The sequence below is a fragment of the Cnephaeus nilssonii genome (assembly GCF_951640355.1).
Source record: "Cnephaeus nilssonii genome assembly, chromosome: 12".
Taxonomy (NCBI): Eukaryota; Metazoa; Chordata; class Mammalia; order Chiroptera; family Vespertilionidae; genus Cnephaeus; species Cnephaeus nilssonii.
The window spans coordinates 38,929,062-38,955,400 of record NC_137083.1 but is presented as its reverse complement, the minus strand read 5'-3'; the positions used below and the strand labels follow the sequence as shown (position 1 = coordinate 38,955,400).

The 26,339-nt window shown below is 39.7% G+C and overlaps 1 protein-coding gene across 1 annotated transcript in view; it reads left to right on the top strand.

Annotated features, from left to right (window-relative positions):
- SLC26A5 (solute carrier family 26 member 5) overlaps window positions 1-26,339 on the top strand; it is a gene marked incomplete at its 3' end in the record, with an annotated part of 46,320 nt that overhangs the window by 2,231 nt on the left and 17,750 nt on the right. Inside the window, exons 2-7 of the mRNA XM_079786015.1 lie at window positions 16,020-16,224; window positions 17,909-18,048; window positions 19,678-19,788; window positions 21,615-21,781; window positions 22,320-22,484; window positions 24,249-24,401. Of these exons, the coding sequence (XP_079642141.1) occupies window positions 16,073-16,224; window positions 17,909-18,048; window positions 19,678-19,788; window positions 21,615-21,781; window positions 22,320-22,484; window positions 24,249-24,401 (888 nt within the window). The 5' untranslated portion in view covers window positions 16,020-16,072. The remainder of the gene's footprint in view (window positions 1-16,019; window positions 16,225-17,908; window positions 18,049-19,677; window positions 19,789-21,614; window positions 21,782-22,319; window positions 22,485-24,248; window positions 24,402-26,339) is intronic.

Below are 26,339 nucleotides of genomic sequence, written 5' to 3'. Positions count from 1 at the left end.
AGCAAGGGATAAGGATGATCACCTTGATCGTTGCTGAAATGTGAGCTTCTGTGTCCAAACTGAGATAAAAAAAAAAAAAAATGATCCTCACACCTTCTCAAGTAGTTGTAGGCTATTGAGTTACCAGAACTGGGATAGGAAAAAAGAGCACATTGTTTACCTTAATCATTTGTTGGTATCTAATCTTGTTGCCATTTACATTGTAAATTCTGCAGATGTTCACACTTGAAAATTATTCTTAGATTTAAAGGTATCACATTAAATGTAATCCATGAAATTTATTTGTTTAGCCTACTCTTTCTTTCTCCTACTGCCCTTCACATCCCAAACACCTAGAAGAAGAAAAAAAACAGTGTATGTGTGACTGTCAGATCAGTAAAAGAGAAACAGACATGAGTTGACAAAAGATGAAAAGGCATTCAGGAGGAAATGTAGAACAAGGGTCAGAAAGCCCGTGGATTCAAGGAACTACCGTATTTTCTGGCGTATAAGACGACTTTTTAACCCAGGAAAATCTTCTCAAAAGTCGGGGGTCGTCTTATACGCCGGGTGTCATCTTATAGGGCGGGTATATCCCAAACTCTATATTTTAAGTGGAAAAGTTGGGGGTCGTCTTATACGCCTAGTTGTCTTATAAACCGAAAAATATGGTACATTTAATTTATTTCTTTTCTCTCTGCTTGGTCTTATAGTTGCTACAAGTTTATTCTCAAGATTTCTAAAATTTAGGCAAATCATTGTATCTCACCTACTCTGTGTTGGAAAATGTGTCCCATGATTCCTGTGTGTTCTCTGAAGTCTTCCATACACAGTGCATGAAATGGTGTCTCCATGGGTCAATTGGCATATAGTAGGTCTAGTCAGCATTGACCAATCACAGAGCCCGACTTGATTCTAAATGATGTCATATGTTAGAGAATATTTTTTTTCTGTGGTGAAAACCTTTGGTGTCTCAGAGGAACTGCCCTCACCTTATGTCAAAAATCTGGTGGAGAACTACACAACCAGCTCAGCCCCCACCTCTACATTGACCTAGAGCTGGCTGTACTCACTGACATAAAAAAAAAATTGTTTTTCTAGTATTGGATTCATTTCATGTGTTTATTGCTGATCATTGTTACAAAGATTTAGTAATATTGAGCACGTGCAATTTTATTATTTTGGAAGTTATTCTCTACCTACTTCTTAAAATGAGTTAAGGTAGGCCCTGAATCAAGACCAGTGGTTTTTTTGTAGCTGTTGGTTTCAAACAGGAGCCAAGCGTAATGTCTTCCTGTGGTTTGTTGGCCATTCAGGACCCAGTGGGAATGGCCAATTCAATTGGAAGAAACATAGTAAAAAAAAAAAAAAAAAAAAAAATGAGTTAAGGTAGGAAAATATACTAGGAAATATACTAGGAAAAGATGGTTTTGTCATCATAACTTTAAACCTAATGAAAAACTTAATTATTATCAAATACCCAGTAATGTGTTTATATATAAGCATTTGTCCTCCCACAAATCTAATTTTTAAAGATAGTAAGTATTGTCAGGGTTGTTCTGGTCTTCAAGATTATCATTAGTTTGCTCCTTAAATCTTTACTGCCTCAAAACAATTAAATGCTGGAAGATAATTAGAAATGATAAAATTTTCTTAACTAGTTCATTCTTAACTAGCATCTCCAAAGCTAGCAGGGGTTTTCATTTCTTCCTTCCTTCCTTTCTTCCTTGATGCACTCATTTGTTCAACAAATGTCTAATGAAGTCCTACTAAGTACCTGTTTTCATGTAGCTTTAAGTATTATGAAGGGAGGGAGGAATACAGAAAATAAGGAAGTAAAATACAGTGCAGGTTAGATGGTGCTGAGTGCTATGGAGAAATATAAAGCTGGGAAGAAGACAGTGGAGAGTTGGTTGGGTAATATTTAAAATAAGTTGGCCTCACCTGGCTGATGTGGCTCAGTGGTTGAGCCTCAACCTTTGAACCAGGAGGTCATGGTTCGATTCCCAGGCCGGGCAGATGCCCATGTTGTGGGCTCAATCCCCAGTGTGGGGCGTGCAGGAGGCAGCCAATCAATGATTCTCATCATTGATGTTTCTATCTCTCTCTCTCCCTCTCCTTTCCTCTCTGAAATAAATTTTAAAAACATATTTTTAAAAAGGTTTTCTTTAAAATGTAGTTTCAAGTTATCTTAAAAATTGGGTGTTCTATTTATAAGAAGTTCTAGAATAGGCAAAACTAATCTATGGTGATAGAAATCAGAAGTGAAGTTATCTGACTTGGTGTGGCAGGGATTGACTGGGGACTGGGTATTGACAGGAGACAGCTCTGGATGATAAAAAGGTTCTATTTATAGGAGTCTAAAATGTGTGGCAAAACTCATTAAACATACACTGATCTGTGCAGTTCACTCTATGTAAATTGAACCTCAACAGAAAGAACATTTAGAATTGGAAGCCAACATTCAGTGAGAGCTGAATAGTAGCTGATCACTTTGGGCTTGGCACATGCTCTCTAGATTGGCACAGACTCACCTGGTTCACTTCAATCATTGTCTTTACCTACCTGGCCCTTGTTGGTGGTATGGGTGCATGATTCCTACAGTAGTCTCTTCGCAGTTTTGTTTTCAACTGTAAATGGGAAGTGAATCTGAAAGGGCCTTGATTGGCAGTGAAGAAAACAGTACTTGCCTCCTAGGGCTGTATGTGAAGCATGTAACAAAAAGAAACCTGATAGCTTGCATCAGTCAAGCAGCTCACCTACATTCATCTCTCAATCAGTGGTGTTCTCAGTGAAATCTGGGATTCTCCGAGGTCTCTGAACATAACCCTCACTCTCCTCTCAAATGCCAAGGGGCTCCTGTGTTTGCAGACTCCTCCTCCAAGAGAATAACAAAAAAGTACCCTTTATTCACACTTAAAAACTTACTTTTATTATGAAAATAATGGTGTCTACTGTGGAAATACAAAGAGTATAAATAAAAAGATAATAAAATTACCCACAATCTGTTTACCATTTTTTGGCATATGCTTTCAAATCCTTCTTCATATATCTATTTTATGTTAAAAATGTGTTCAATTGATAAAACTTAGCACGCAAACTTCCCAGTTTACAAAATGAAAAAAAAAAAATAACAAGACAAAGATTAAACTAAGACAATGATAGACTAAGCAAAAGCATTTGCCTTCTCTCTATCCTATAACTCTTTTTAATTGACTGTAACATTTTACGAAGACTAGGAAGAACTCTAAAGAGAATGAGAGAGGAGAATGTTTGGAGGAAAGTTACTGATGAGACAGAACCCAGAATTAGTGCAAGAAGGACCGCCATGGGAATGGGGTGACCCTCTAGAAAGGGGCTCTGAGCACAGAGTCAGCAAGGACAGAGAGCAGGCATGAGCCGCAGGGCCTGAAAGCAGAGAATCAATGGGAAGTCCTTATGGATTGGTTAAGGTGAACCAGTGCTTCCAATATGAGTTTGGTGTTTTAGGTAAATTCTTTCTCTTTCTTGCATTTGGGAAGTGGTGGGCTCTAGCCTGAAAGCCAGCTCTGGCCTCCTCACCCTAAAGTCAACCTGGAAGTCAACAGAGCCCACAAGTGCAAAAAGCCTCGTAATCACCGTTTCATTCAGGGAAGGATCTTATCCTATAAAATTAGTCCTAGCTGGTTTGGCTTACTGTATAAATTGTCGGCCTGGGGACTGAAGGGTCCCAGGTTCGATTCCGGTCAAGGGCATGTACCTTGGTTGCAGGCACATCCCCAGTAGGGGGTGTGCAGGAGGCAGCTGATCGATGCTTCTCTCTCATCAATGTTTCTAATTCTCTCTCTCTTCCTCTCTGTAAAAGATCAATAAAATATATTTTTTAAAAAGAAAATTATATACATGATTTATGGAGGAAAGCAAGACCAATTAACCAGAAAAGTCAACGGAGTCTTTAATTTTAAAAATATAACCAAGAATAGCCTTCCATAGGAAGAATCATGGGGAAAAAATAGAAGTTACTAGTGATAGAGGGAATATCATTTAAGACAACTTTTTAAAAAAATATGAGTAGCTTCAGAGTGATTAAAAAGACATTGTCTCCGTATACGTATAACAAAACAGAATTCTTTTAAGGAGCAAACAGAAAACAGACAAAATATCTTTAATTTTTAAAATGGTTATTAAAATAAAAAATGATTTGTTTAGAAGGGCTAAAAGACAACGTTTAAGAAATCTCCTGAAATGCACAACCAAATGTCAAAGAGAATATATGTGCTAGAAAAGATGAGAAGCAGCTCAGTAAGTCCAACACCAGTCTGTTGGAGCTCTAGAAAGAGAAAACAAAGAAAATGGAAGGGAAGAAATTGACAAATACAAGGAAAAAATTACCTCTTGTTAAGGAAAATTATGATATAAAAAAGGTCCATCAAGTGAATGAGGGTAAAAATCCATACAGAGATACAATCATTACAAAACTTCAGAGTGAAAGATACAGAGAGGCTGCTACACTTTTGAAAGGGAAAATAAAGTCACTTAAGATTGACATAAGGCTTCCATATCAGTAAACTGGATACTAAACTACCCTAGAGTAGTGCCTTTAAAATTATAAGGGAAATTATTTTGAACTTAAAACTCTGTTGCCAGTAAATTTGTCAATTAAATATAAGAGTGAAATGAATACATTTTCAGACATTTAAAGACTCGGGTCCTTTACTTCCAAGTACCCTTTCTGAAGCAATTACCTAAGAAAGTGCTCCAGCAAAATAAGAGTAGAAAGAGTCTAACTCCCCAAGTGTAACTAAATTAACTCACAAACTAACAGATGTGTATCACCAAGACTTAGAAAGAAATTTATACAAATTGGGACAAGTAGTGAGCTGCAAGAAAAATATAGATAGAACCAGTAATGAACAATATTCACATAGTTGTAATAATGGGCCTTTTAACAACGCAGAGGACTAAATTGACTTAACAAATTCCCTCCAGTGTAAACACACAAAAATAAAGACTAAAACACAATTAGATGTTTAAATAAATAATTAACTTTGAAATAAAGACTACCAAAATGCAGAAAAGTGTTTTTAAAAGACAATAAGTGCAAGTTCGTACTCAGCACAGCCCATAGGAGTTTCTCTGTGGGATACAGATCCTAGGGTGTGAGGGTGGGTTGTACCATTCAAACCTGGAAACAAGACATGGTCTCAGGGCCCAGGAGACACTGCACCACTTCCTCCCCTCCCCCCGTATTTAATATGAGCTCACAGTTTTTTAAATCTACAAATCCCCATAAGGGAGTATCAAAAAACAAAACAAACAGAAGAATCAGAGACCCAAGAATGTAAAGTAAGGAAAATATATGAACAAAATATTAAGTGTGTTAAAAATTATTAAAGGGATAAAAAGTATAGAAAACTAAAGGCAAAAATAGTATACTATAAAAAAAGAACAGCATATTTCAAAAAGAAGATATAGACATGAAAAACATAGGTTTGAATCTTTTTAAATCTATGTACCAGCTAAACAACATATTAGAGGCAAGGATAGATTAGTAAACTTCAAACCAAATCTGAGAAAACTATCTGGAATCAACCCATTGAGATTAAAAGATGAAAAATGTCAGAGATTAAAAGACACAATGATACAATGAAAAGCTCCAATATGTGTCTAATAAAAATTCCAGGAGAGAACAGATAAAATGAGTTAGCCTATATTGGTTACATAAGTAAAGAAAATAAAAGAGTAATATAACCTGGCAAAAATAGTATGGAATAAGGAGTCTTAAATATTCATTTTTCTTGGTAAGCATTCATAGATAATGTCTAAATTTGATAAGTAAAAAAATAGCCATATAATTATATTACTTAGAACTAGTTCTCAGTCCTCAAGATTTGCCTAAATGACGAGCACTTGGTATCAGGTACAAAGATACTAAATGCACAGAACAGTTACACACAAGTTCCACCAAAAATACTAATAGCTGATTTAGAGTTAAAAATAAACTCACTTAAAGAACTAAAAACAAAAATGATTTGAAGAAAATGGTTGCTTCAGGGAATAAAGCTAAAATTTGGGAAAAGAAGGGATGGAAAACTTTATTTTTCCAATTAGCCCTTCCATAATATTGGCAATTTTACTGTATCAGTATTATTTTGACTAAAGTTATTATTTTAGAAAAAGAAATGACTGGTAAACCAGTAGATTCTTCTTCCATTTTCACATAGAGAACTTTTTCTTATTAAAATATCTGTCATTCAAACTTAAGCACCAATTTGAATTACTGAGCTTTTTACCCCACAGAAAATCCTGGAGGCATATCTTAAGTGTATTAATGATCTTTCAAGTGTTCCTAGTTGAAAAATAAATCTTGTAATTTATCAACTTATGGAGTCACAACAAGTTAGTGCTGGAAGGGATTCAGTTTATTGGAATTGAATCATTTTTGCATGGCGTGGTGGCTTTGACCAGTTCTATAGAGGATAAAGGAGGATGGGGATATAGTCAAAGGACTGGAGCATATGGCTTCACATTGGAACCTGTAGCCAGACCTTTTATGGTCCCCTGAGACCTGGTCTTCTTCGACCGCTGCAGCTTCATTTCCTGTAACCACGCAAAGCACAATGCTTTTGGTATTCCATGGATATTTCCTATCCATTGTTACTCTTCATTTCGCTGTGCAGAATCACAGGCCCTGGCTTTTGCCTTCTACCCATTATTGGAGAGTCACTTCAAACCCAGTATCCTCTCTGAAGCCTTCCTTGACCTCTACTCCTACTTCCATTTGTTAAGATCTCCGTGCTTCAAAAACAAGGCATGACAAGGGGGAATACATGCCTAGAAGTAACCTAATTTAGATAAAATAGATAAACATTTTGACATAATTAATCTCAGGCACGGTTAATGAGGCAGCAGAGCATAAGAGCATGGTTTCTGAAGTGAGCAGACCTCAGTTCCAGCCCAGCTGTTACTACTCCACGGGAGCCACAGAGGCTGCATCCAAAAGTGAGGATCGTTTTTACCTAACAGAGAGGCTGCGGTTTTTTTAAATTTCACAGTCTCTATAAACAGGAACTACAATAATTACGTTTAACTACTGTTGTGTATAAATAAGAAACTCACATAAATGTCTATAATTCATATTATTTTAAGTCAATTTGTAGTTTTTATATACTCACTTTGTAAGTTACCCAGTAAAGTGGGCATTTACGTTGTTTAAAAATGAAGCCGAAACCGGTTTGGCTCAGTGGATAGAGCGTCAGTCTGCAGACTGAAAGGTCCCAGGTTCGATTGCGGTCAAGGGCATGTACATTGGTTGCTGGCACATCCCCAGTAGGGGGTGTGCAGGAGGCAGCGAGTCGATGTTTCTAGCTCTCTATCCCTCTCCCTTCCTCTCTGTAAAAAATCAATAAAATATATTTTTTTTTAAAAAATGAACTCGCTTTTATTACCATCACACATGTAAATTCACACAGATCAAAAAACAAAATCCCACTTATAATAGCAAAAATTTGGGAATAGGCTAAGCATCTAATAATAAGGAAGGTGGTTAACTGCATCATTTTATATATATTATAATGCAACCATTAAAAAGTATATTTCTGAAGTTCTTCATTGACATAGAATGTTAAGTAAAAAAATTTAATGCAAAACTATTAAACTATCTGAGCCATGTATATATATACATTATATATGTACAAATATCCTACATAATAAAATGGTAATATGTAAATTACCATCACTCCGCTACGCCCACGATTGGGCCAGCAGGAGGCGCAGGGGGCGGGACTCAGGGTGGCCGGGGTAGCTGATTGGGCCAGCAGGACGCTGAGCTCGCGGCGCCAGTGGCGCCGCGAGCTCAGCGTCTGTGCCATGGCTGCAGGAGGCTTTCGGAAGGCCTGGGGCACCAGCGGACAGCCGGCCGGGTCCCCCGCGATCAAAGGCCAAAGCGGGGGACCCGGCCGGCTGTCTGCTCCGGCGCAAGGCCTTTCGAAAGCCTCCGCAGCGCCGGAGGCTTTCGGAAGGCCTGGGGCACCCGCGGACAGCCAGCCCGCTGGTGCACCAGGTGCATGATTAAATCATGCACTGGGCCTCTAGTATGCATTTATGATATACATTTAATATGTATCATTTATGCATGAGAGAAATGGAAATTTTCCAAATTTCCTAGTGTTCATATATTACTTTTCTAATAAGAAGGGGAAAAGTAACATGATTTATATATAAAAGACCCTTGGTCTCATTTCCTAAATGTTGGTATTTTCTTGACAACAATCTCTTCCTCCCATCCCCAAAACTTTCTCTGTTTCCCTGTATGCTCTGTCATTTCATATGCCTTCACTCACCTATGAGAAACCCTTAAAAGGATGTAAATTTCTGCAAAGACATTAGGTGACAACTTTTCTAAGGGCATGTACCATAGCTTATTGGTCTCTAAGCGTAGCCAACTCTCATGTTACAGCCAAACATGGAAGTTGAGAGTCAGTAGATTAGTATTGAATGAACGAATAAATGGAGACCCAAGGCCTTGAGCAATGGAGCAGGTAAAAGGAAATAAGTGTGGGCCCTAACCAGTTTGGCTCAGTGGATAGAGCATCGGCCTGCAGACTGAAAGGTCCCAGGTTCGATTCTGGTCAAGAGCATGTACCTTGGTTGCTTGCACATCCCCAGTAGGAGGTGTGCAGGAGGCAGCTGATTGATGTTTCTCTCTCATCAGTGTTTCTGACTCTCTATCCTTCTCCCTTCCTCTCTGCAAAAAAATCAATAAAATATATTTTTTTTAAAAAAGGAAATAAGTGTGGGATCGATTAAAAAGGTAATAGTAAGTATTTACTGAGTACCTTTTTCTCAGTGCTTTATAATTTTACATTAATCCTCAGTGCAGTACTGTGAGGCCTGGTGAGAGAAGTTAGGGGTCATGCATTCAACAGCTTGCTATGCAGCTGTTTAAAAAGTAAAATGAGGAAGCTCTTTTGTAGAGATATAGAAAAATCACCAAGAAATATTGTTAAGTGAAAAAAAACAGGTGTAGAATGGTGTTAAGTTATGCTACCATTCATGGGAAGAAGATATATTTCTATCTGCTCGTGTATAAAATATCTCTGGAAAGACACATAGAAACTGATACCACGGTTGCCTCCAGCCATGGGGGAAATGAGATTTCATTTTAATCCTTTTTACATAGTTTTGAGCCATGTGAATACATTGGTGAATCAAAAAGACAATTGAATGAAAATAAAGGAACATTATTATTCCCATTTACAAATGAGGAATCTAAGGTTGAAGGAAATTAGGTGCCCTGCCCACAGTAGTAATAATAATAGACACACTTATTGAACACTTACTGTGTGCCAGGCCCCATAATAAGTACTGTAGAAACATTTTCTAATTTATTCCTCTCAGATCTCTAAGGAGGTTTATTTTTATCTCCGTGTTAGAGCTAAAGAATCTGAAGGAGAGAAATGTAAATTATTTTCTAATCCAGGACAATTTGGAAGTAATAATTACTCTGGGGACAGCAAGCAAATACCAGGACTTATGGTCACCCTACTTAGAAAAGGCAAGTAACTTGCCTTACATCCTATCATAATGGCAGAACCAGGACTGGAACTGAGGTCTGTGCGACTCCACAGCCTACGCTCGTAACTGCCATTTACAAATTAGCAAACGAAGGGACAGAAAGCTTATGGACCTTGCAAAAAAACTCACAGCTCTTAAGTGCCAGGTGCAGAGGCCACACACAGTCCTTCTGAGACCAAAGCCTACCAGACAATGTTGCCCCTCTGGATACTAATCTAATAGTCCTTTAGCAGAGGAATTTAAGGGGAGGAGGAGGCTAGAAGAGGTAAAGGATGGCAGAGCCCCAGGCTAAATACTCCAGCAGCCTCGGTCCCTACCATTCAAAGACAGAGAGCACTCAGTTAACAAATGTCTGGGAGCCTGCTGCATGCTGGGCTCTGTGCTGAGTGTTCAGAGACAATGGTGCTGCCCTCACAGAGCTTACAGTGTACATTTAGGACCAGCTTAGATTTGAAGGCCTTTGGATCTTCCTACATATTGCGCTACTGCAGTTAGTCAGAGATTGTTATAAGGAGAAGCAGATAATATGTTTCTAGTTACGCCGGAAATATAGAGAAGAGGAAGCAGCTTTTACAAATTGCTTTTCAGGAAAAGTTTTCATAAGTGAAAACTTTATTTTCTGGACTATAATTCATGAAAACTTTTCTATATGCCATGTTCACTATAGAAACGTTTATGTTCTGTTGCTCTGGGAAGTGTAGAAAAAGTTTATAATAAATAACATTTATTTTTGTGGGTTTTTCATGCTGACACCCATAGGTAGATTATGTGAAAGATATAGTAAGTTTGGGCATGTGCTGCATATTGGATTTAAAAGGTTAACATAGCCCTAGTTGGTTTGGCTCAATGGTTAGAGCATCGGCCTGCAGACTGAAGGGTTCCAGGTTCGATTCCGGTCAAGGGCAAATGCCCGGGTTGCAGGCTCCATCCCCATTAGGGGGTAGGCAGCCGATCAATGATTCTCTCTCATCATTGATGTTTCTCTCTCTTCTACTCTGAAATCAACAAAAATATATTTTTAAAAATATAAATAAAAGGTTAACATATGCATTATTAGAATTATAAATATGCAACTTGATTACTTTGAATAGATGGATAGATGTCTTAACTGACATGTCCAGTTCATAGTGAATAATACTCACCTTCCAACTTAAAACAGAGAGAAACATTATTAAACTGGTGTGAATGTGTGTGTGTGTGTGTGTGTGTGTGTGTGTGTGTAAACTTCTTAGTTTCAGACAACTGAATCCATCCTAGCTCATTTAAGCACAAAGATTTAATTGGCATTTTGAACAAACTTGCCAAAGACTATCCTCCGAATGCTATCACTGGAAATACCATTTAAAGACCTGGAAACTAAGACCCAGAGAGGCTGTTATTTTTCCATATTCACTCAACAAGCATTTCTGAGCTCTGCCTCGCAGTCACCGTACAGATAGCAACAGGATTGGGTTTCTGTTCTCAGGGAGCTTACCGTCTGGTTTCCCAACAGGTTGTTCATCAGTCTTACCCCAAGGGCTTTAAAAAATACAGATTCCACAATGACTAAATCAGAATCTTGTAAGGACCTGGAAATCTGTGGTTTCAAGATCCCCAGGTGATTCTGACATGTTTCCAAGTATGGAACTCCTGATCTACTTAACCCTGTCATCACAGCATAGAACTTGAGATGCAGAAGTAGGGCTAGACCCTGACCCTGACCTCCAATTTGGAGCATCTTCCATAAAATCATAGTGAATCTTCGTTATTGCCAACCAACTAATTCTTGCCTTTAGTTTGAAGTTAAAATGTTGCTGCTTTGTTATAATATTTTTAACTTTTCAATTACAGTTGACATACAATATTTTATTAATTTCAGGTGTACAACAAGTGATTAGACATTTGTACACCATGTGAAGTGATCACCACAAAAGTCTAGTATCCACCTGGTACCTTACATAGTCAGTACAATGTTATTGACTATATTCCCTCTGCTGTACTTTACATCTTCATGAGTATTTTGATATTGTTACAATTTTTATTTATAAATATCTGTGCCTTTTACATTTGACAACTACTTTGAATAGGAAACAAGTTTTGCATTTTGAGAATATTTTTGGATAAGTCACTTACGCCCAAGTGAGTGTAGTTGAGTTCATTTTCTCACCTACAATGTGGGGGACTTAAATTGGATGATCTCCAAGATTACTTTCAGGTCTAGAAATCTATGATAAAAGATGTTCTAAACTATTTTTACATTTTTTCTCTTATAGCTGTGGGAAAACCTCTAGATCCATTTTCTTTTGTGTCATTAGTAATTTTGTTGGAGGACCTACCAGGAGATGTATCACTTTAAGCCATCTCAGAAGTGACTTTTCTCTCATGGGAGGGTTTGTTTTACAATTTGGTGATTTATAATTTCAATCGCCACTCTGGAACCTCATTATCTGTCAGATAAGAGTCTGGTCATTTGATCTCCTTGTGTTGGTCCCTTGGTTACTTTGCCTCTCTTATTCTGATAAGGTGGTTATTGATAGCCTTCAAGGCTTTAATTATTTAATTTTTGCTGATGAGCATTAGAAGTTCCCCAAAAGGACAGCCTTTCATTATAATATGCTCTGTGCCTTTCTGGTCCTGACCCCTCCCAGCAGGCCTTTCTTTCCCCACTTAAGCCATCTCTACACTGCCAACCAGTTATCTCAAGGAGGACAGAGCGCACAGCCAGGGTCCCAACACTTCAAAAATATTTGAGAACCCCCTCTGTACTCTCTCTTCCTAACCTACAGTTTCAGTTGCCAAATTTAGCAAAACATGTTAAAGTTGAGATAAAGAATAAAATTTGAATGTAAGCATGCCCCATGCGATATTTGGAATATACGTATACTAAAAAATTGACGTGTGGCGTACTGGGTGAGTGTGGATTTTTATACTGCCATCCGCTAAGTCAGCGATTTTGAATCTTGGCTGCACATTAGACTCATGTGGAGAGCGTTTAAGCTCTCAATCCCTGCCTGCCGCCCAGGCCAATTAAATCAGAATCCCTGGCTGTCGTCAGGCATCAGTGGTAGTTAGAGCTGCCCAGGTGATTCCCAGGTGCAGCCAGGCCTGAGAACCAATTCCCTAAATTAAAATGTCAAATTCAAAGCACCATTTTTACGGCTAAATCAGGCCTTTATAGTTCAAATTCCTCTTCAAAATTTATTTCATGTACTTTTCAGTAAGCATTTTATATTAACCTTTACTATATTTATTATGTTATGTTCTAGCATATCATATATTATAAAGATCACTTTTTTAAAAGGATCTCATATGGCTTTAATCATGTCACTGATTTATTATTATTTCTAAAAGTATATAATTGGCTTTTGTTTTCAAATGTTTCTTCATGATTTGTTATGTCTTTTTCATATGTCTTTTTCTGTCTCTTAAAGGTCATAAACAAGTGGTTCTTAACTCTGTTCATTAGAATCATCTTAGGATGCTTTTTACTTCTTATTTTTATTGATTTCAGAGAGGAAAGGAGAGGGAGAAAGAGATAGAAACATCAATGATGAGAGAGAATCATTGATCAGCTGCCTCTTGCACGCCCCCTACCGAGGATCGGCTGCCTCTTGCACGCCCCCTACCCAGGCATGCACCCTTAGCCAGAATCAAGGGCCCCTTCAGTCTACAGGCTGATGCTCTATCCACTGAGTCAAACAGGCCAGGGCTCTTAGGATGATTTTTTAAAAGTTTTCTGATATCCGCTGCTAGAGCTCTGCCTTAATTGGTCTGGTGTTGTTTTCTAAAAGATTCTGGGTTCAGGAAACAGCCGGGTGCCCATCAGCAGATGACTGGATCAGAAAACTGTGGTACATCTACACAATGGAATACTATGCTGCCATAAAAAAGAAGGAATTCTCATCATTTGCAGCAACCTGGATGGAATTGGAGAACATTATGCTAAGTGAAATAAGCCAGTCAATGAAAGAAAAATACCACATGATCTCACTCATTTATGGATAATAAAGAACATTATAAACTGATGAACAAAAAGATAGATACAGAGACAGTAAAGCAACAAACAGACTTTCAAATTACAGGGGGAAAGTTAGGGAGAGGTGGGGGAGATAAGAAATCAAACGAAGGACTTGTATGCATGCATATAAGCATAAACAATGGACGCAAAACTCTGGGGGGTGAGGGCATGTATGGGTGTGGGGTGGGGGGGGGCAATGGTAAGATATGTACACATATAATACCTCAATAAAAAATTTAAAAAAATAAAAAAATGGAAAAAATAAAATAAAATAAAAAAATAAAAGATTCTGGGTTCAGGCAGAGTTGAAAGCCAGTATTTTTATATATGTCAAATACCCACCTCGCTGATCATCTGAATTTCCCAGGGAACTTTCAAAACATACATCTAATTGCTCTGCTTAATGAAGTCAAAAGAATTTTGAGAGGTTCTAGATGGAGGGTAGAATAAGGAAAAGGATGTCTAATATTTTAGAAATATCTTATTTCCTCCACTATACTATATAGTATGTATATTTGCATTATAATACTACAATGTAAACCTGTTGCTCTGAAATCTTAAGAAAAAGTCCCCACACAGTGATACAGTGATACAGCGATGCATGCCCACACCCACATGGAGCGAACGTCCACCGTCTAGGCCCCACCCATGGGAATCCTAATTCAGAAGCGTCAGAGTGAGACCTCGACAGCAGTACTTTATTTTTTTTTTTTTAAGAAGGAACTCTTACTTTTGTAATATATTTTTATTGATTTCAGAGAGGAAGGGAGAGGGAGAGATAGAATCATCAATAATGAGAGAGAATCATTGATCAGCTGCCTCCTGCACGTCCCCTATTGGGGATCAAGCCCAAAACCTGGGTATGTGCCCTGACTGGGAATTGAACTGAGACCTCCTGGTTCAACCACTGAGCCACACTAGTTGGTCTCGACAGCAGTACTTTGAACCTTTCCCCAGACGACTGAAGTGAGTGACCAGGTTTGGTCACCACTGCATTGTAGATGATACAATATCCTTAGACCATGGTCATCATTACTTGTCCCATTGACAACAGTAAATGTGTGTTAAGAGCAAAATCATTGGTAAAGCTGACTTTTTTGCAACAGGGAAACAAAAACAAACAAACAAACAAAAACAGTCTGATTCCTATTGGCTCTATCTGGTCTTTTTCTCTTTGAGTGGCTATATGAAGGAAGGAATAACCTTTCTAAAAATAGGACAGAAGAAGACCAAGGAGGAAGTGTCCAAAAGAAACAATACAGTAAAAGTGTTTAAAATAGACTTAACCTTCTGCACTGTGATATAACAGAGAGGAAGCCTGGCATACATTATCAACAATCATGAGGCACCAATCCAAAGATTTTATTCATTCAGCTATTCCTGAGTGCCTGCTAGGAAACAGGGACTGAGCTGGATCCTGGGAATTCAGAGTATGGTGTTGCCTGGAGCAATTTACAGTCTAGAAGAGGAGACCAATAATTATAATATAGTGGGAGAAATATGGAAAATTATGCAAAGTAGCAACTATAGACACATCTATGGGGGATTAGAGGTGAGGGGAGACTTCAGAGAAACAGAGCACAAAACCAGGCTTTTGAAAGCTACAATGATAAATGTGGAGAGGAATTGAAGGAGAGTGAGGGGAAAGAAATGGCATTTCTTAGAGTGAATGGGACTCTAAGCTTGGTATTTTCCTGAATTACAGACATTTCTACAACACTGTCATGTAATGTTTTGGAGGAATTGGGAGCAGCTAGAAGACAGAGTGGTAGCATTGCCATCTGTCAAACTCCACTCATACCTCAGCCCAGTTATTCTTGGATATTGTGATATTCCTAGAGTGGCCATAAAAAGTTAGCCCAGCCCAGCCAGGGTGGTTCGTGGTTGAGCATCGACCTATATGAACCAGGAGGTCAGGGTTTGATTCTGGGTCAGCACTTATGCTTGGGTTGCGGGCTTGATCCCCAGTGTGGGGTGTGCAGGAGGCAGCCAGTCAATGATTCTCTCTCATCATTGATGTTTCTATCTCCCTCTCCCTCTCCCTGCCTCTCTGAAATCAATAAAAATATATTTTTTTAAAGTTAGCCCAAAACAAAAATATACAATCTTTATTTGTCAGATTCTTCTGCAAAAATTCTTCCTCCAGACTAATATTTTCATATCATCCTTATTGGTACTTGGTTGCATTTGCTGCTAGAATTCTTCTTTATTTTAGACTCAAATTTTCAGCCTCTGTGGACCTAAGCATATTTTTTTTCATGATGTCCTGTGGTTGGTCAATGAGCAACTTATTGAACTGAGGGTTGATTTTTATTGATTTTATTTCATTTATTAGTGCCTACTATGTACAGAACACAGTGTTAGGTGCTCTGGGGTGTCCAAAGATGAAGTATTCAGAAGAACTTAGAATACCGCAAGGAAAAGATGCTTACGAACAGTCATCAGTTGGATTTTGGCATCTGAAATAGAGTGTTTATTTTCTCCCTAGTGACACTCAGGAAATGCTTGTCTCCTGCTGTTGATGAATAATTTCGGAGTACTATGGATCATGCTGAAGAAACTGAAATCCTTGCAGCGTCCCAGAAGTACTATGTGGACAGGCCTATCTTTAGTCATCTGGCCCTCCAGGAAAGACTGCACACGAAGGACAAGATTCCGGATTCCATTGGGGATAAGCTAAAACAGGCATTCACGTATGTTGTGTTTTAACCTGTTTCCTTTATTCTGTCCTTCAGTTGTGAGAGAAGCAAGGTCAAGGGTATAAGGAAAATCTGGCGAAACGGAGGGGGGGAAATGGTGAGCACTTGTGATTTGCAGAACTGTCCACAGGGTTGTCCGTGATAGATATTTGATTGAGCACGAGCTTCATTATGTATTTCACCATATTTATTAAATTCCTCCTGTGCCTTGGGGATTATGTGTAAAGGCTCCTATAAATAACCCACTTCCAATTCTCCACCACATTCAGAATATCCACCTTTTCCCTTTGTCTCTCAGAATGCTCCAGCCATTCTCTTTTTTTCTGCCCTTCTATCTCATTTGGCAAAGCCCTGAATTTAAATCCCCAGCCTATGCTGTCAAGGACCCTCACTGTCCTGTGACTCTTAATTTTGGAGACACATGCACAGCCATGTTGCAGGCCTGAGAATGTCAATACATGTGTGCCTATTGATACCTCCCAAACTTCAAAACCAAACTATTTGGTTACTGCCTCCGGAACTCTTTATACTACACCTTCTGTGTTCTGTGTTCATTTAAGCTTCACCTTTCAGGAGAGGTGAAAAATGTATGCACTGGAGTCAGACTCGCTGAGCTTTAATCCTAGTCCCAACCACCTACCAGCTGTGTGCTTGAGTTTCCTGGTCTGTGGTAATAATAGTACTTACATCATAGAGTTACTAGGGGATTAGGCATATGGCAAGTATTATAGAAGTGTAGCTATTATTAATATCTCAATTTTCTAAACAAGGTATCAAATCTAATTTGTTTTATTCAAATATATTGCTCTTACCACAGTTGCCTCACATTTTGCTTCTAATATTTTCCTTCATCAAATTGCCAAATACTCTTAACCACTAAAGATACTGTATAAAAATACCATGCATGCTGCAATAATATATTATATTTTGAATGGAACAAATTGTTTCCTTGTCACAGGGAACACTTAAAATTTTCACAGTGGCCATAGAACTCATCTGTCCATACTGTTACTCGGTGATGTCTTTGATCATTGACGTAGCCTGGCAATAAAATTGGCCAAGGCCCATAGGGATTAAATGCAAGGCCTTGGTTTTATCAGCTTGGTCTTCCAGTTAACCAAGACAACCAGACATAAATGACTCAGCTATTACACTCCAGTGACAAATGGCATTTTGAGTTTACCGAATCAAAGACCCTAAAGCAAGGGACATATGTTAATAAAACTCAAAATGCCTGTATAAATTTCCTTGATTTTATAAGGAAAGGGGAAAACTAATGGGCAGATGCTGGCCAGTGGTTCCACATTCTTCAAAAGTTAACTCAATCAGTAAATAATTCCCCTACTTCGCTTTTATACCAACACAGAAAGTATAGTAAGGATTGTATCTATTAAAATAATAGCTTCTGAGTTATCTCAATTATTCTGAAGCTACATTTTTCTTCTTTTTCATGGTCAGTTGTAGAGCATTATTATGGAGCCGATTTAGATGTCCCCAGCAACAACAAATTGCAAGAACAGCTCTTCTTGTCTCTGATCTCTGCAGAGTGAAAGGTTATCCTCAGCACCAGCGTGAATGTTTTCTTACCATTCCAGGATAAAAGGAAGGGGAAATGCCTTGGTTCAAATTCTACAGAAATGTTCCTCATTTTTTTCTCTGTCTTTTTTTGTCCTCCCAGATGTACTCCTAAGAAAGTAAGAAATATCATTTATATGTTCTTACCCATAACTAAGTGGTTGCCAGCATACAAATTCAAGGAGTATGTGTTGGGTGACTTGGTCTCAGGCATTAGCACCGGGGTGCTTCAGCTTCCTCAAGGTCAGTAGAATATATTTATTTATTTTTGTTCGTTTCTCTTACTACCATATCCTCAAACAATTGCTTAATTGACCTTTCTGCTTAATTTCATCATGATTGCAAATTCATAGTTTTTATCATATCATTCTAGTAGCTTTTACCTGACTAAAAGAATTCTCCAGAAAAAAAAAAAGTAACCCTTAAAAAGCCCCAGATCTAGGAGTAGTAGAATATGGTGATATTGTTTTGCAGATCAGTACAGTTAGGAGCTGGCTGGGTTAATCAGTCACTCTGTGAAATGCTCTTGGGGTTGTCATCATTAAGGTTTTTGACGATAAGTTCATATTCTAATTGCAAGAGATCATGAAATGTTAAATCCTCTGCATCTGTGTGATTTTTATATGGGATATTAAGAATTTAAGAACATCTCATTAATTTGTTCATCTATTCACACTTATTTATCTAGATCTGCTTGCCCCTCTCTGTCTTCATGGAACTAACTCCCTAATCAGGGACAGAGACCTGAATCAAATAAAAGCACATATACATTTTTATGTATAAACTAGAGGCCCGGTGCACGAAATTTGTGCACATCTAGGGTCGCTAGGCCTGGCAGGTCCCTTCCCCAGCTGCTGGCCGGAGCCTTCCTTCATTCTGTGCCACCACCTGGTGGTAGGCACACATCATAGCAAGTGATAGAACTCCCGATCTCCCAGTCGAACTCCCATGGGGACACTTTGCATATTAGCCTTTTATATATAGATAGATGATGTTAAACACTATGAAGGAAAATACAGGATACTATGAGATAATCACAGGGAGACCTAGTTTAAGAAGGTAAATCACAAAAACCTCTTTAAGGAAATGAGATGTGAGCTGAGACCTGAAGGATGATTAGGAGGCAGGTAACGAATGAGAGGTATCCAGCCGGTGTTGCTCAATGGTTGAGCATCGACCTTTAACCCAGGATGTCAGGGTTCAATTTCCAGTCAGGGCACATGCGAGGTTGTGGGCTCAATCCCCAATAGGGGGCGTGCAGGAGGCAGCCGATCAATGATTCTCTCTCATGGTTGATGTTTTTATCCCTGTGCCCCTCCCCCTTCCTCTCTTTGAAAACAATAAAAAGGATGAGAGGAAGGAATAGCATGTGTGAAGGCACTTGGCGGAAAAAGAATGGGGTGTTTGAAGACATGATTTGCAGAATTAACAGAAAGGCAGTGTTCTGGGCGTGAGGTGGGCAGGGGCAGTCAGCCTGGCCTTGTTAGCCACTTTTGGATTCATTCTGAGTGCAGTGAAAGCTGTCAGCGTGCTTTTCACTTGAATTGCCTTTGTAAAAGGTCACTGAGACTGCTGTTTGGGGAATAGATTTGGTTGGTGGGAGGGACACCAGAATGAATGCGGGAAGTTGATTAGAGGTGGCTGTGACTCCTGGAAAAGAGGAGATGGCCGGGGAAATCCCAGCCTGGACTCTCTGAGCACAAGACGGGATAATGTGTATGTTCGGGGTAGAAGGGCGGGCCAGTGAGGACACTTCTGCTTAAGTTAACATGGTTGTCATGTGTTCATCAGAGATAAAGAACCAAGAGGAAACTACATATTAACCTCTTTTCTAATGATCTCCCTATTCCTGTCTGGTGTTTAATCCCACAGGCTTAGCCTTCGCAATGTTGGCAGCTGTGCCTCCGGTGTTCGGCCTGTACTCTTCATTTTACCCTGTTATCATGTATTGTTTTTTTGGAACCTCCAGACACATATCCATAGGTAAAAGCTTATACTTGATACTCTAGTACCTTTCTGTTCAGATTTTTCAGCTTTGCAATGTGCCGAAGACATAGCATGTTTGTTATTAGAATATCTGCTTAATAACAAGTTGTTACTGCATACCCAGTAGGTACTTTAAAATACATCCCCCCGCCGAAACCGGTTTGGCTCAGTGGATAGAGCGTTGGCCTGCGGACTCAAGGGTCCCAGGTTCGATTCCGGTCAAGGGCATGTACCTTGGTTGCGGGCACATCCCCAGTTGGGGGTGTGCAAGAGGCAGCTGATAGATGTTTCTCTCTCATCGATGTTTCTAACTCTCTATCCCTCTCTCTTCCTCTCTGTAAAACGTCAATAAAATAAAAAAAAATTAAAAAAAAATACATCCCCCCCCAAGATTTCTAGAACTAATAGCTTTCTTATCATCTTGGCATAATGGGGGGAAAAGGACAATTTTCTTGTGTAAAAAGAGCAGTTGTTAAAATCTGTGAAATACGTGTTTTAATTCATAATACAATTTACTTGCATCTGGTTTTTCTTTTTATTAGTGGTACTGCAAGTTCCTAATTACCACACGTGTATTGCATTTTCATCTGACTTTAGGCTCTGGATTCCCTGTAGCGTAGTTAGTGTATTTAGGATCAGATTTATAGGGATTTCATAATAGCCTTGGTGCTGCATGAGGCAGCCCCCAGCAAACACAGGCACAATGTTTCAGATGTCCATTCCTAGGTAACAAATACCCCCAAATTTAGCCGCTTAAAGCAAGAATCACTTCATTGTGTCTCACAGTTCCTGTGGGCCAGGATTTGGGAAAGGCTCATCTGGACAGGTCTGGCTCAGGGACTCATGCAGTGGAGGGTCAGAAGGGAGCGGGGGTTAGAGCAGCTACAGGAAGCCTGAACCTCTTTCTCTCTCTTGTTCCCCCTCGCCCTCTCCTCTTGCCCTCTGCTCCCTCTCTCTCCCAACTCCCCTCTCGCCTCTCCTTTCTCTCCACGTGGTCCTAATTGGAGTTTTCTCACGCTCAGGGCTGCAGCACGAGCAAGTGTAACAGCTCTCAGGTGGAAGCTGCATCACCTTTTGTTACCTAGCCTCAGAAGTCAACAGTAAAAAATGCAACTTCTGCTGCATTTTTTAAAATTTATCTTTATTGTTGAAAGAATTACAGATGTCCCCCTTTTTTTCCCATTGACCCCTCCATCTTGCACCTGCCCCTCCCAGGTTTTCATCACACTATCCTCTTGTCCATGAGCTATGCATATCTGCATATAAATTCCCCAGTTAATCTCTCCCCACCCCATGCCTATCCCCGCCTTCCCTCTGAGATTCATCCGTCTGTTCCATGCTTCTATGTCTCTGGATCTATTTTGTTCATCAGTTTATTTTGTTCATTAGAGTCCACATATGAGTGATATCATGTGATACTTATCTTTCTCTGACTGGCTTATTTCGCTTAGCATAATGCTCTCCAGGTCCCTCCAGGCTGTCTCAAAGGGTAAGAGCATTCTATTGGTTACTAATATGTCACAAGTCCTCCCAGATTCAAGGAGAGGGGAATTAAAAATTAGTCTATCTTTTAATAGGGAAATGTCAGAGTTCTAGAAGAGTCTGTGGATGGAAGATGTCATCATGGTCATTTTTGGAGAATACAATCTGCACACACACAGTTTACATATAAACCAGGAGCAGTGGTTTAATGCTTAAGGAGAACAGTGCAATTTTATTTCAGTGATGATTTATTGACCTCACCCGTGTTCTCTAGAGTACTGGCAACAATCACATCAGATACACTGAAACCGATTTCCTTGATTGGTGCGTCACTATTTCAGGTCCGTTTGCTGTAATTAGCCTGATGATTGGCGGCGTGGCTGTTCGATTGGTACCAGATGATATAGTCATCCCGGGAGGAGTAAACGCAACCAACGGTACAGAAGCCAGAGACGCCTTGAGAGTGAAAGTCGCCATGTCAGTGACCTTACTCTCAGGAATCATTCAGGTAAGACTCAGAGACGGGGAATGGGCTCTCGTTTGTTCATTTCAGAAATACCTATTGAGCGCTCTTGGCTGGCCTGGGTGGGTAGGATCAGCCTGCAAGATCCCCGAGCTCAGAGCTCCCAGCACTCAGGAGCACCAGGCCGAGGGTATGCCCTCCTGAAGTTGATATGTTTTAGGAACTAGCCAGCCTCAGCTCGGTACTTTCGAGATTCCAAAAGCAAGAAAAGCTTGAAGCAGAATTGTTTAGTGATGGGAAGAGGCTTCTCAGATCTGCTGGGAAGGAGCAGGCAATGCCATTGACTCACCGTGTCCCCGGTTCTGAGTGTGCCTGATGCTCTTGGGACTCCAAGCCACTCCAAACCTTCCAGTGTTTGTTTTTGTATAATCAGGGATTGATTTGTTCGCTGCTTAACTGTTGCAGGTGCAAATGAGTAGTGTTAGAAAGTGGTCCAGAAAGAAATGTGTATGTTTTCTGTTGGTTTTCACTTCCTGATCTATCATGTGATTTATTTGTTTCTTTGTCATTTAAAAAAAAATAGTTTTGCCTAGGTGTCTGTAGGTTTGGATTTGTGGCCATATACCTCACAGAGCCCCTGGTGCGCGGCTTTACCACCGCGGCAGCTGTGCACGTCTTCACCTCCATGTTAAAATACCTGTTCGGAGTTAAAACAAAGCGGTACAGTGGGATCTTTTCAGTGGTGTATGTAAGTAAGCAACTTACTGGTCCTAGTTTTTTCTTCTTTCTTTTCCCTCCTCCTCTTCTATATCTCTTTTCCTTCAAGGCTCACTTTTCTTTTTTTCTAAGAATTCTAATACTATGGGAAAAACTTGGTTATTCTAAAGCTTTTCTGAAAAGAGCACTACAAAATGAATTAAACCTTAAACTCTCATTTTATTAATGTGCGATACTGCCTGCCTTACAAGGAACTTTTTGTTATGTCTTTATTTGGTGGCTACACCTTCACCCTCATTAGTTCAAAAGACAGCTTTTTTTGGGGACAGAATTATATTCTCTTTGGGAACTAACAAATAATTTAAAAGTGTTATGGGAGAACCTAACTCTCTCAAAAACTGCTTACCCAAGCAGGCAAAAAGTAAGTCTATAAACGATTTGGCTAACACCATTAACCAGTTTAATCTAATAAAAAATATATAGACCTTTGCACCCAACTCAGAGAAAATATAAATTCATTATAAGCACATAGGGAACAATGGTAATAACCAATTGTGTTGAAACTTACATGTGAAACTGATCACGAATTCTAAAAATTTAGTATCTTTTTACACAGTATAGTATAATTAGTAATCAGTAATTAAATATAGCTTTAAAACTCCCATACATTTAGAAACAAAAAACAAACACCTACTTCTGAGTAACCCATGGATAAAAGAAATGTTTAAATAATTAGAACCAAATGACAGTTAAAGTACTACTGAAACTTATGAGATGATGCTAAAGCTATTCTTGGGCCTAAAGACCTTGGTAGGTATTTATGTGCCAGACACTGTGCTAGGCCCAGCAGTGAGTGGGCAGACATGGCCGCTGCCCTCTTGGAACTTACTCCAATGGGAAGACAAATAGTAAGCCCTTCATTGCATAAATGTGTAATTGATTACAACATTGTTCGAAGCTGTGAAGAAAAGGCACAGGCTACTAGGAAAGCTGAATAGGGAGACCTTTAGATTAGGGGTCTAGGAAAGTCACTTTGGGGGGTGCCATTTAAATTGAGTCCTGGGTGGATTCAAATGGAATCAAACCGTAGGAAGATTCCCTAAATAATTAAATTCTGCATTTCCCATAATAGCTGGTAGCATGCTTCTTACTCTGAGATTTTTCTAAATGCCTCGTCACACAGGAGACAGAACAGACGGGGACCTGAGTATGCCGTAGGCATTGCTAGGAAAGGTGTGTAGCCAGGGCTCAGCGGTAACCTACTTTCCCAGGGTCCAGATGAGAATTGACTGTATTTGGGGTGCTGGGATTGCAACCCTAGGATAAAATTAAATGGCTTTCTTTAACTCCCCTGGGCATCTTTTCAAACTTCAGCACCCTCTTGCCTTCAAAGCCCACCTCATTCCTCTTTCATCTGCTAACCATGATTTCTCTCTCTTTCAGCTCTTAAAACTTTTTCTGTGTCTTCACCTTTGTATTATTTTGCTGGTATCAACCCCTAATCCTTTCTCAATGCTCAGGACTCAGTACAAGGGTTACTCTTCTGAATTTTATAATACTACTACATTGACACATGAGCATGTCAAAGAACACTGTAAGATGGTTGGATAAGAATTCAGCTTTAAAGTTGTCTGACTGACGAGGAACCAAAGGCTCCAAATTGGGGGAAGCTACGAAGAGAGCGATTTGAGCCTGAGAACTCTTGACGAGAACGCCCGGTGCTGGGCTGCTGTGTGAATTAGTGTCTGTCCAGGGCTGCTGCCTGGTGTAAACCCCAGTGTTCACTGTGTTACAGAGTACAGTTGCTGTGTTGCAGAATGTTAAAAACCTCAACGTGTGTTCCCTAGGCGTCGGGCTGATGGTTTTTGGTTTGCTGTTGGGTGGCAAGGAGTTTAATGAGAGATTTAAAGAGAAATTGCCGGCACCCATTCCTTTAGAGTTCTTTGCGGTAAGTCAACTTTCAGCTATTTCTAAGAGGGGTGCGGAAGTGGACGGGAGGGGACAGGGAGTTAGACCTCTTCCCTCTCAGTTCTGCCAAGAGAAGGGTAGAATTTGAAAGGGGAACTTTTACAAATACACTGACAAGAAAGAAAAAGCATGAGAGCACTGAATGGATGATTTTTAAAATTTAGGTGAAGACTGTAAATATTTTAATAGGAATTATCTGTGAGTGATGAGATTAGGGAAGATTTTTCTGCCCCAGTCTTTTGTTGTCTAATTCTTTTGTAATGAACACATAACTTTAATAACCTGAAAAAATTAAGCTGTTTCAATTTTGAAAAGAGCTAAAAAAAAAAACAGTTCCCAAACTTTCTTGGTTCCTGGTACTCCTGGGCCAAAAGAAATACCTAACAGTTTCATTTAGTAAGTAGTTAGGTCCAAGCAGGATATTTATGTCTAACAACGTAGGAACTGTTTGTAAAAATAATGCACCTAAATTGAAATAAAATATATATGTATCACGCTGTTAAATAACCACAGTTATTTATTAATGGGAATGTGTCCACTTCACAAATCCTCACGTCAGATGGGCACTACTACCCTCCCTTTCCTCTTCACTTTGCCTTTGTGCGGTACCTGCTTTCCACCGCAGCAACCACTGCATGCCCAGCTTTGCAAAGATAGAGTGTGATCAAAAGGAGTGTGGTAGGGACTGATGTGGAAACTGTGAACTACCTCAAACTAGACGTGTGCATAGTGTCTGACGCACGTCACTGTTTCCCTTGAAAGTTCTATCCCACGGTGCCCTGGTGAGTTCCCCTTGGTACCCTGGGGCACCTTGGTGCATAATTCGAGAACCATTAAGGACAAAAAATAAAAAGTACTAGGTGTCTGACCCAAATTTAGCCACAAGTTTGAGCCACGAAAACAACAGGCCAACATTACAGCTCAGGAAGAAACCAACCCCTCTGGTTCTTTTCCGTGCTTTGGTCAGGTCTACATCCCAACAGGACTGTCTAGCAGTTTCGAAGCCTGTTCTCTCATTGGGGCTGGGCACAGAGTTCCTGCTTCGTCATGGAGGACAGCACGATGCTCTCAGCTCCTTCTCATGGCAAGGAGACAGGCAGGCAAGGCCTAATTGTACAGCAAATGGTGAAGGTTGCCTTTCCCGGCCTGGGTTCCTGGTTCTGTCCATTTTCCAGGTTCCCTTTAATGGATTCCTTCATGTTTCCCAGGGCAATGGTTCTCCAGAATTTTTATCATTGTGATTATAGGAATCCAGTGTTCTTTAAATTTCTTATCTAAGTTCTCCTCAGAGCAAGGGAGAGAGAAGCCACACTGGAAAATTTGGGAGAGTCTTTATGACTCCCTTTAAACATAAAATTTCTTTTTTTACCATAAAAACACTTTTGAGTTTTGCATTCTATTTCATAATATATGTTTGTGTTTATCAAAAAGCAGGGTTTAAATTATTTTCCACTATATAAAGTTGAGGCAATGGAAACTTAAGCCACATTTATCCTGTGGATTTGAATATTCTGGGAAAATACCCCCCTCCCCCCCCCCCCCTCCCCCAGTTTGAGATGCACAACTAATACAATGCAGGGTGACAGACATAATTGTGACCCCAAAAAAGGGGAAATTCGGCCTGGCCAGTGTGGCTCAGTGGTTGAGCATTAACCTATGAACCAGCAGGTCACAGTTCGTTTCCAGTCAGGGCACATGCCCGGGTTGCTGGATCGATCCCCGGTAAGGAGGCGTGCAGGAGGCAGCCGAATATCTCTCACTCCCTGTCCCTTCCTCTCTAAAATCAATTAAAATATATATATTTTAAAGAACAGGGAGCATTTCATCAAAGGGGCCAGACGCACCCATGCACTTGGTCTCTCAGGCTGCTGTGTCAGATAAGCTCACCTCATTATGGGTTCCCTGCAGCTGCCACCAC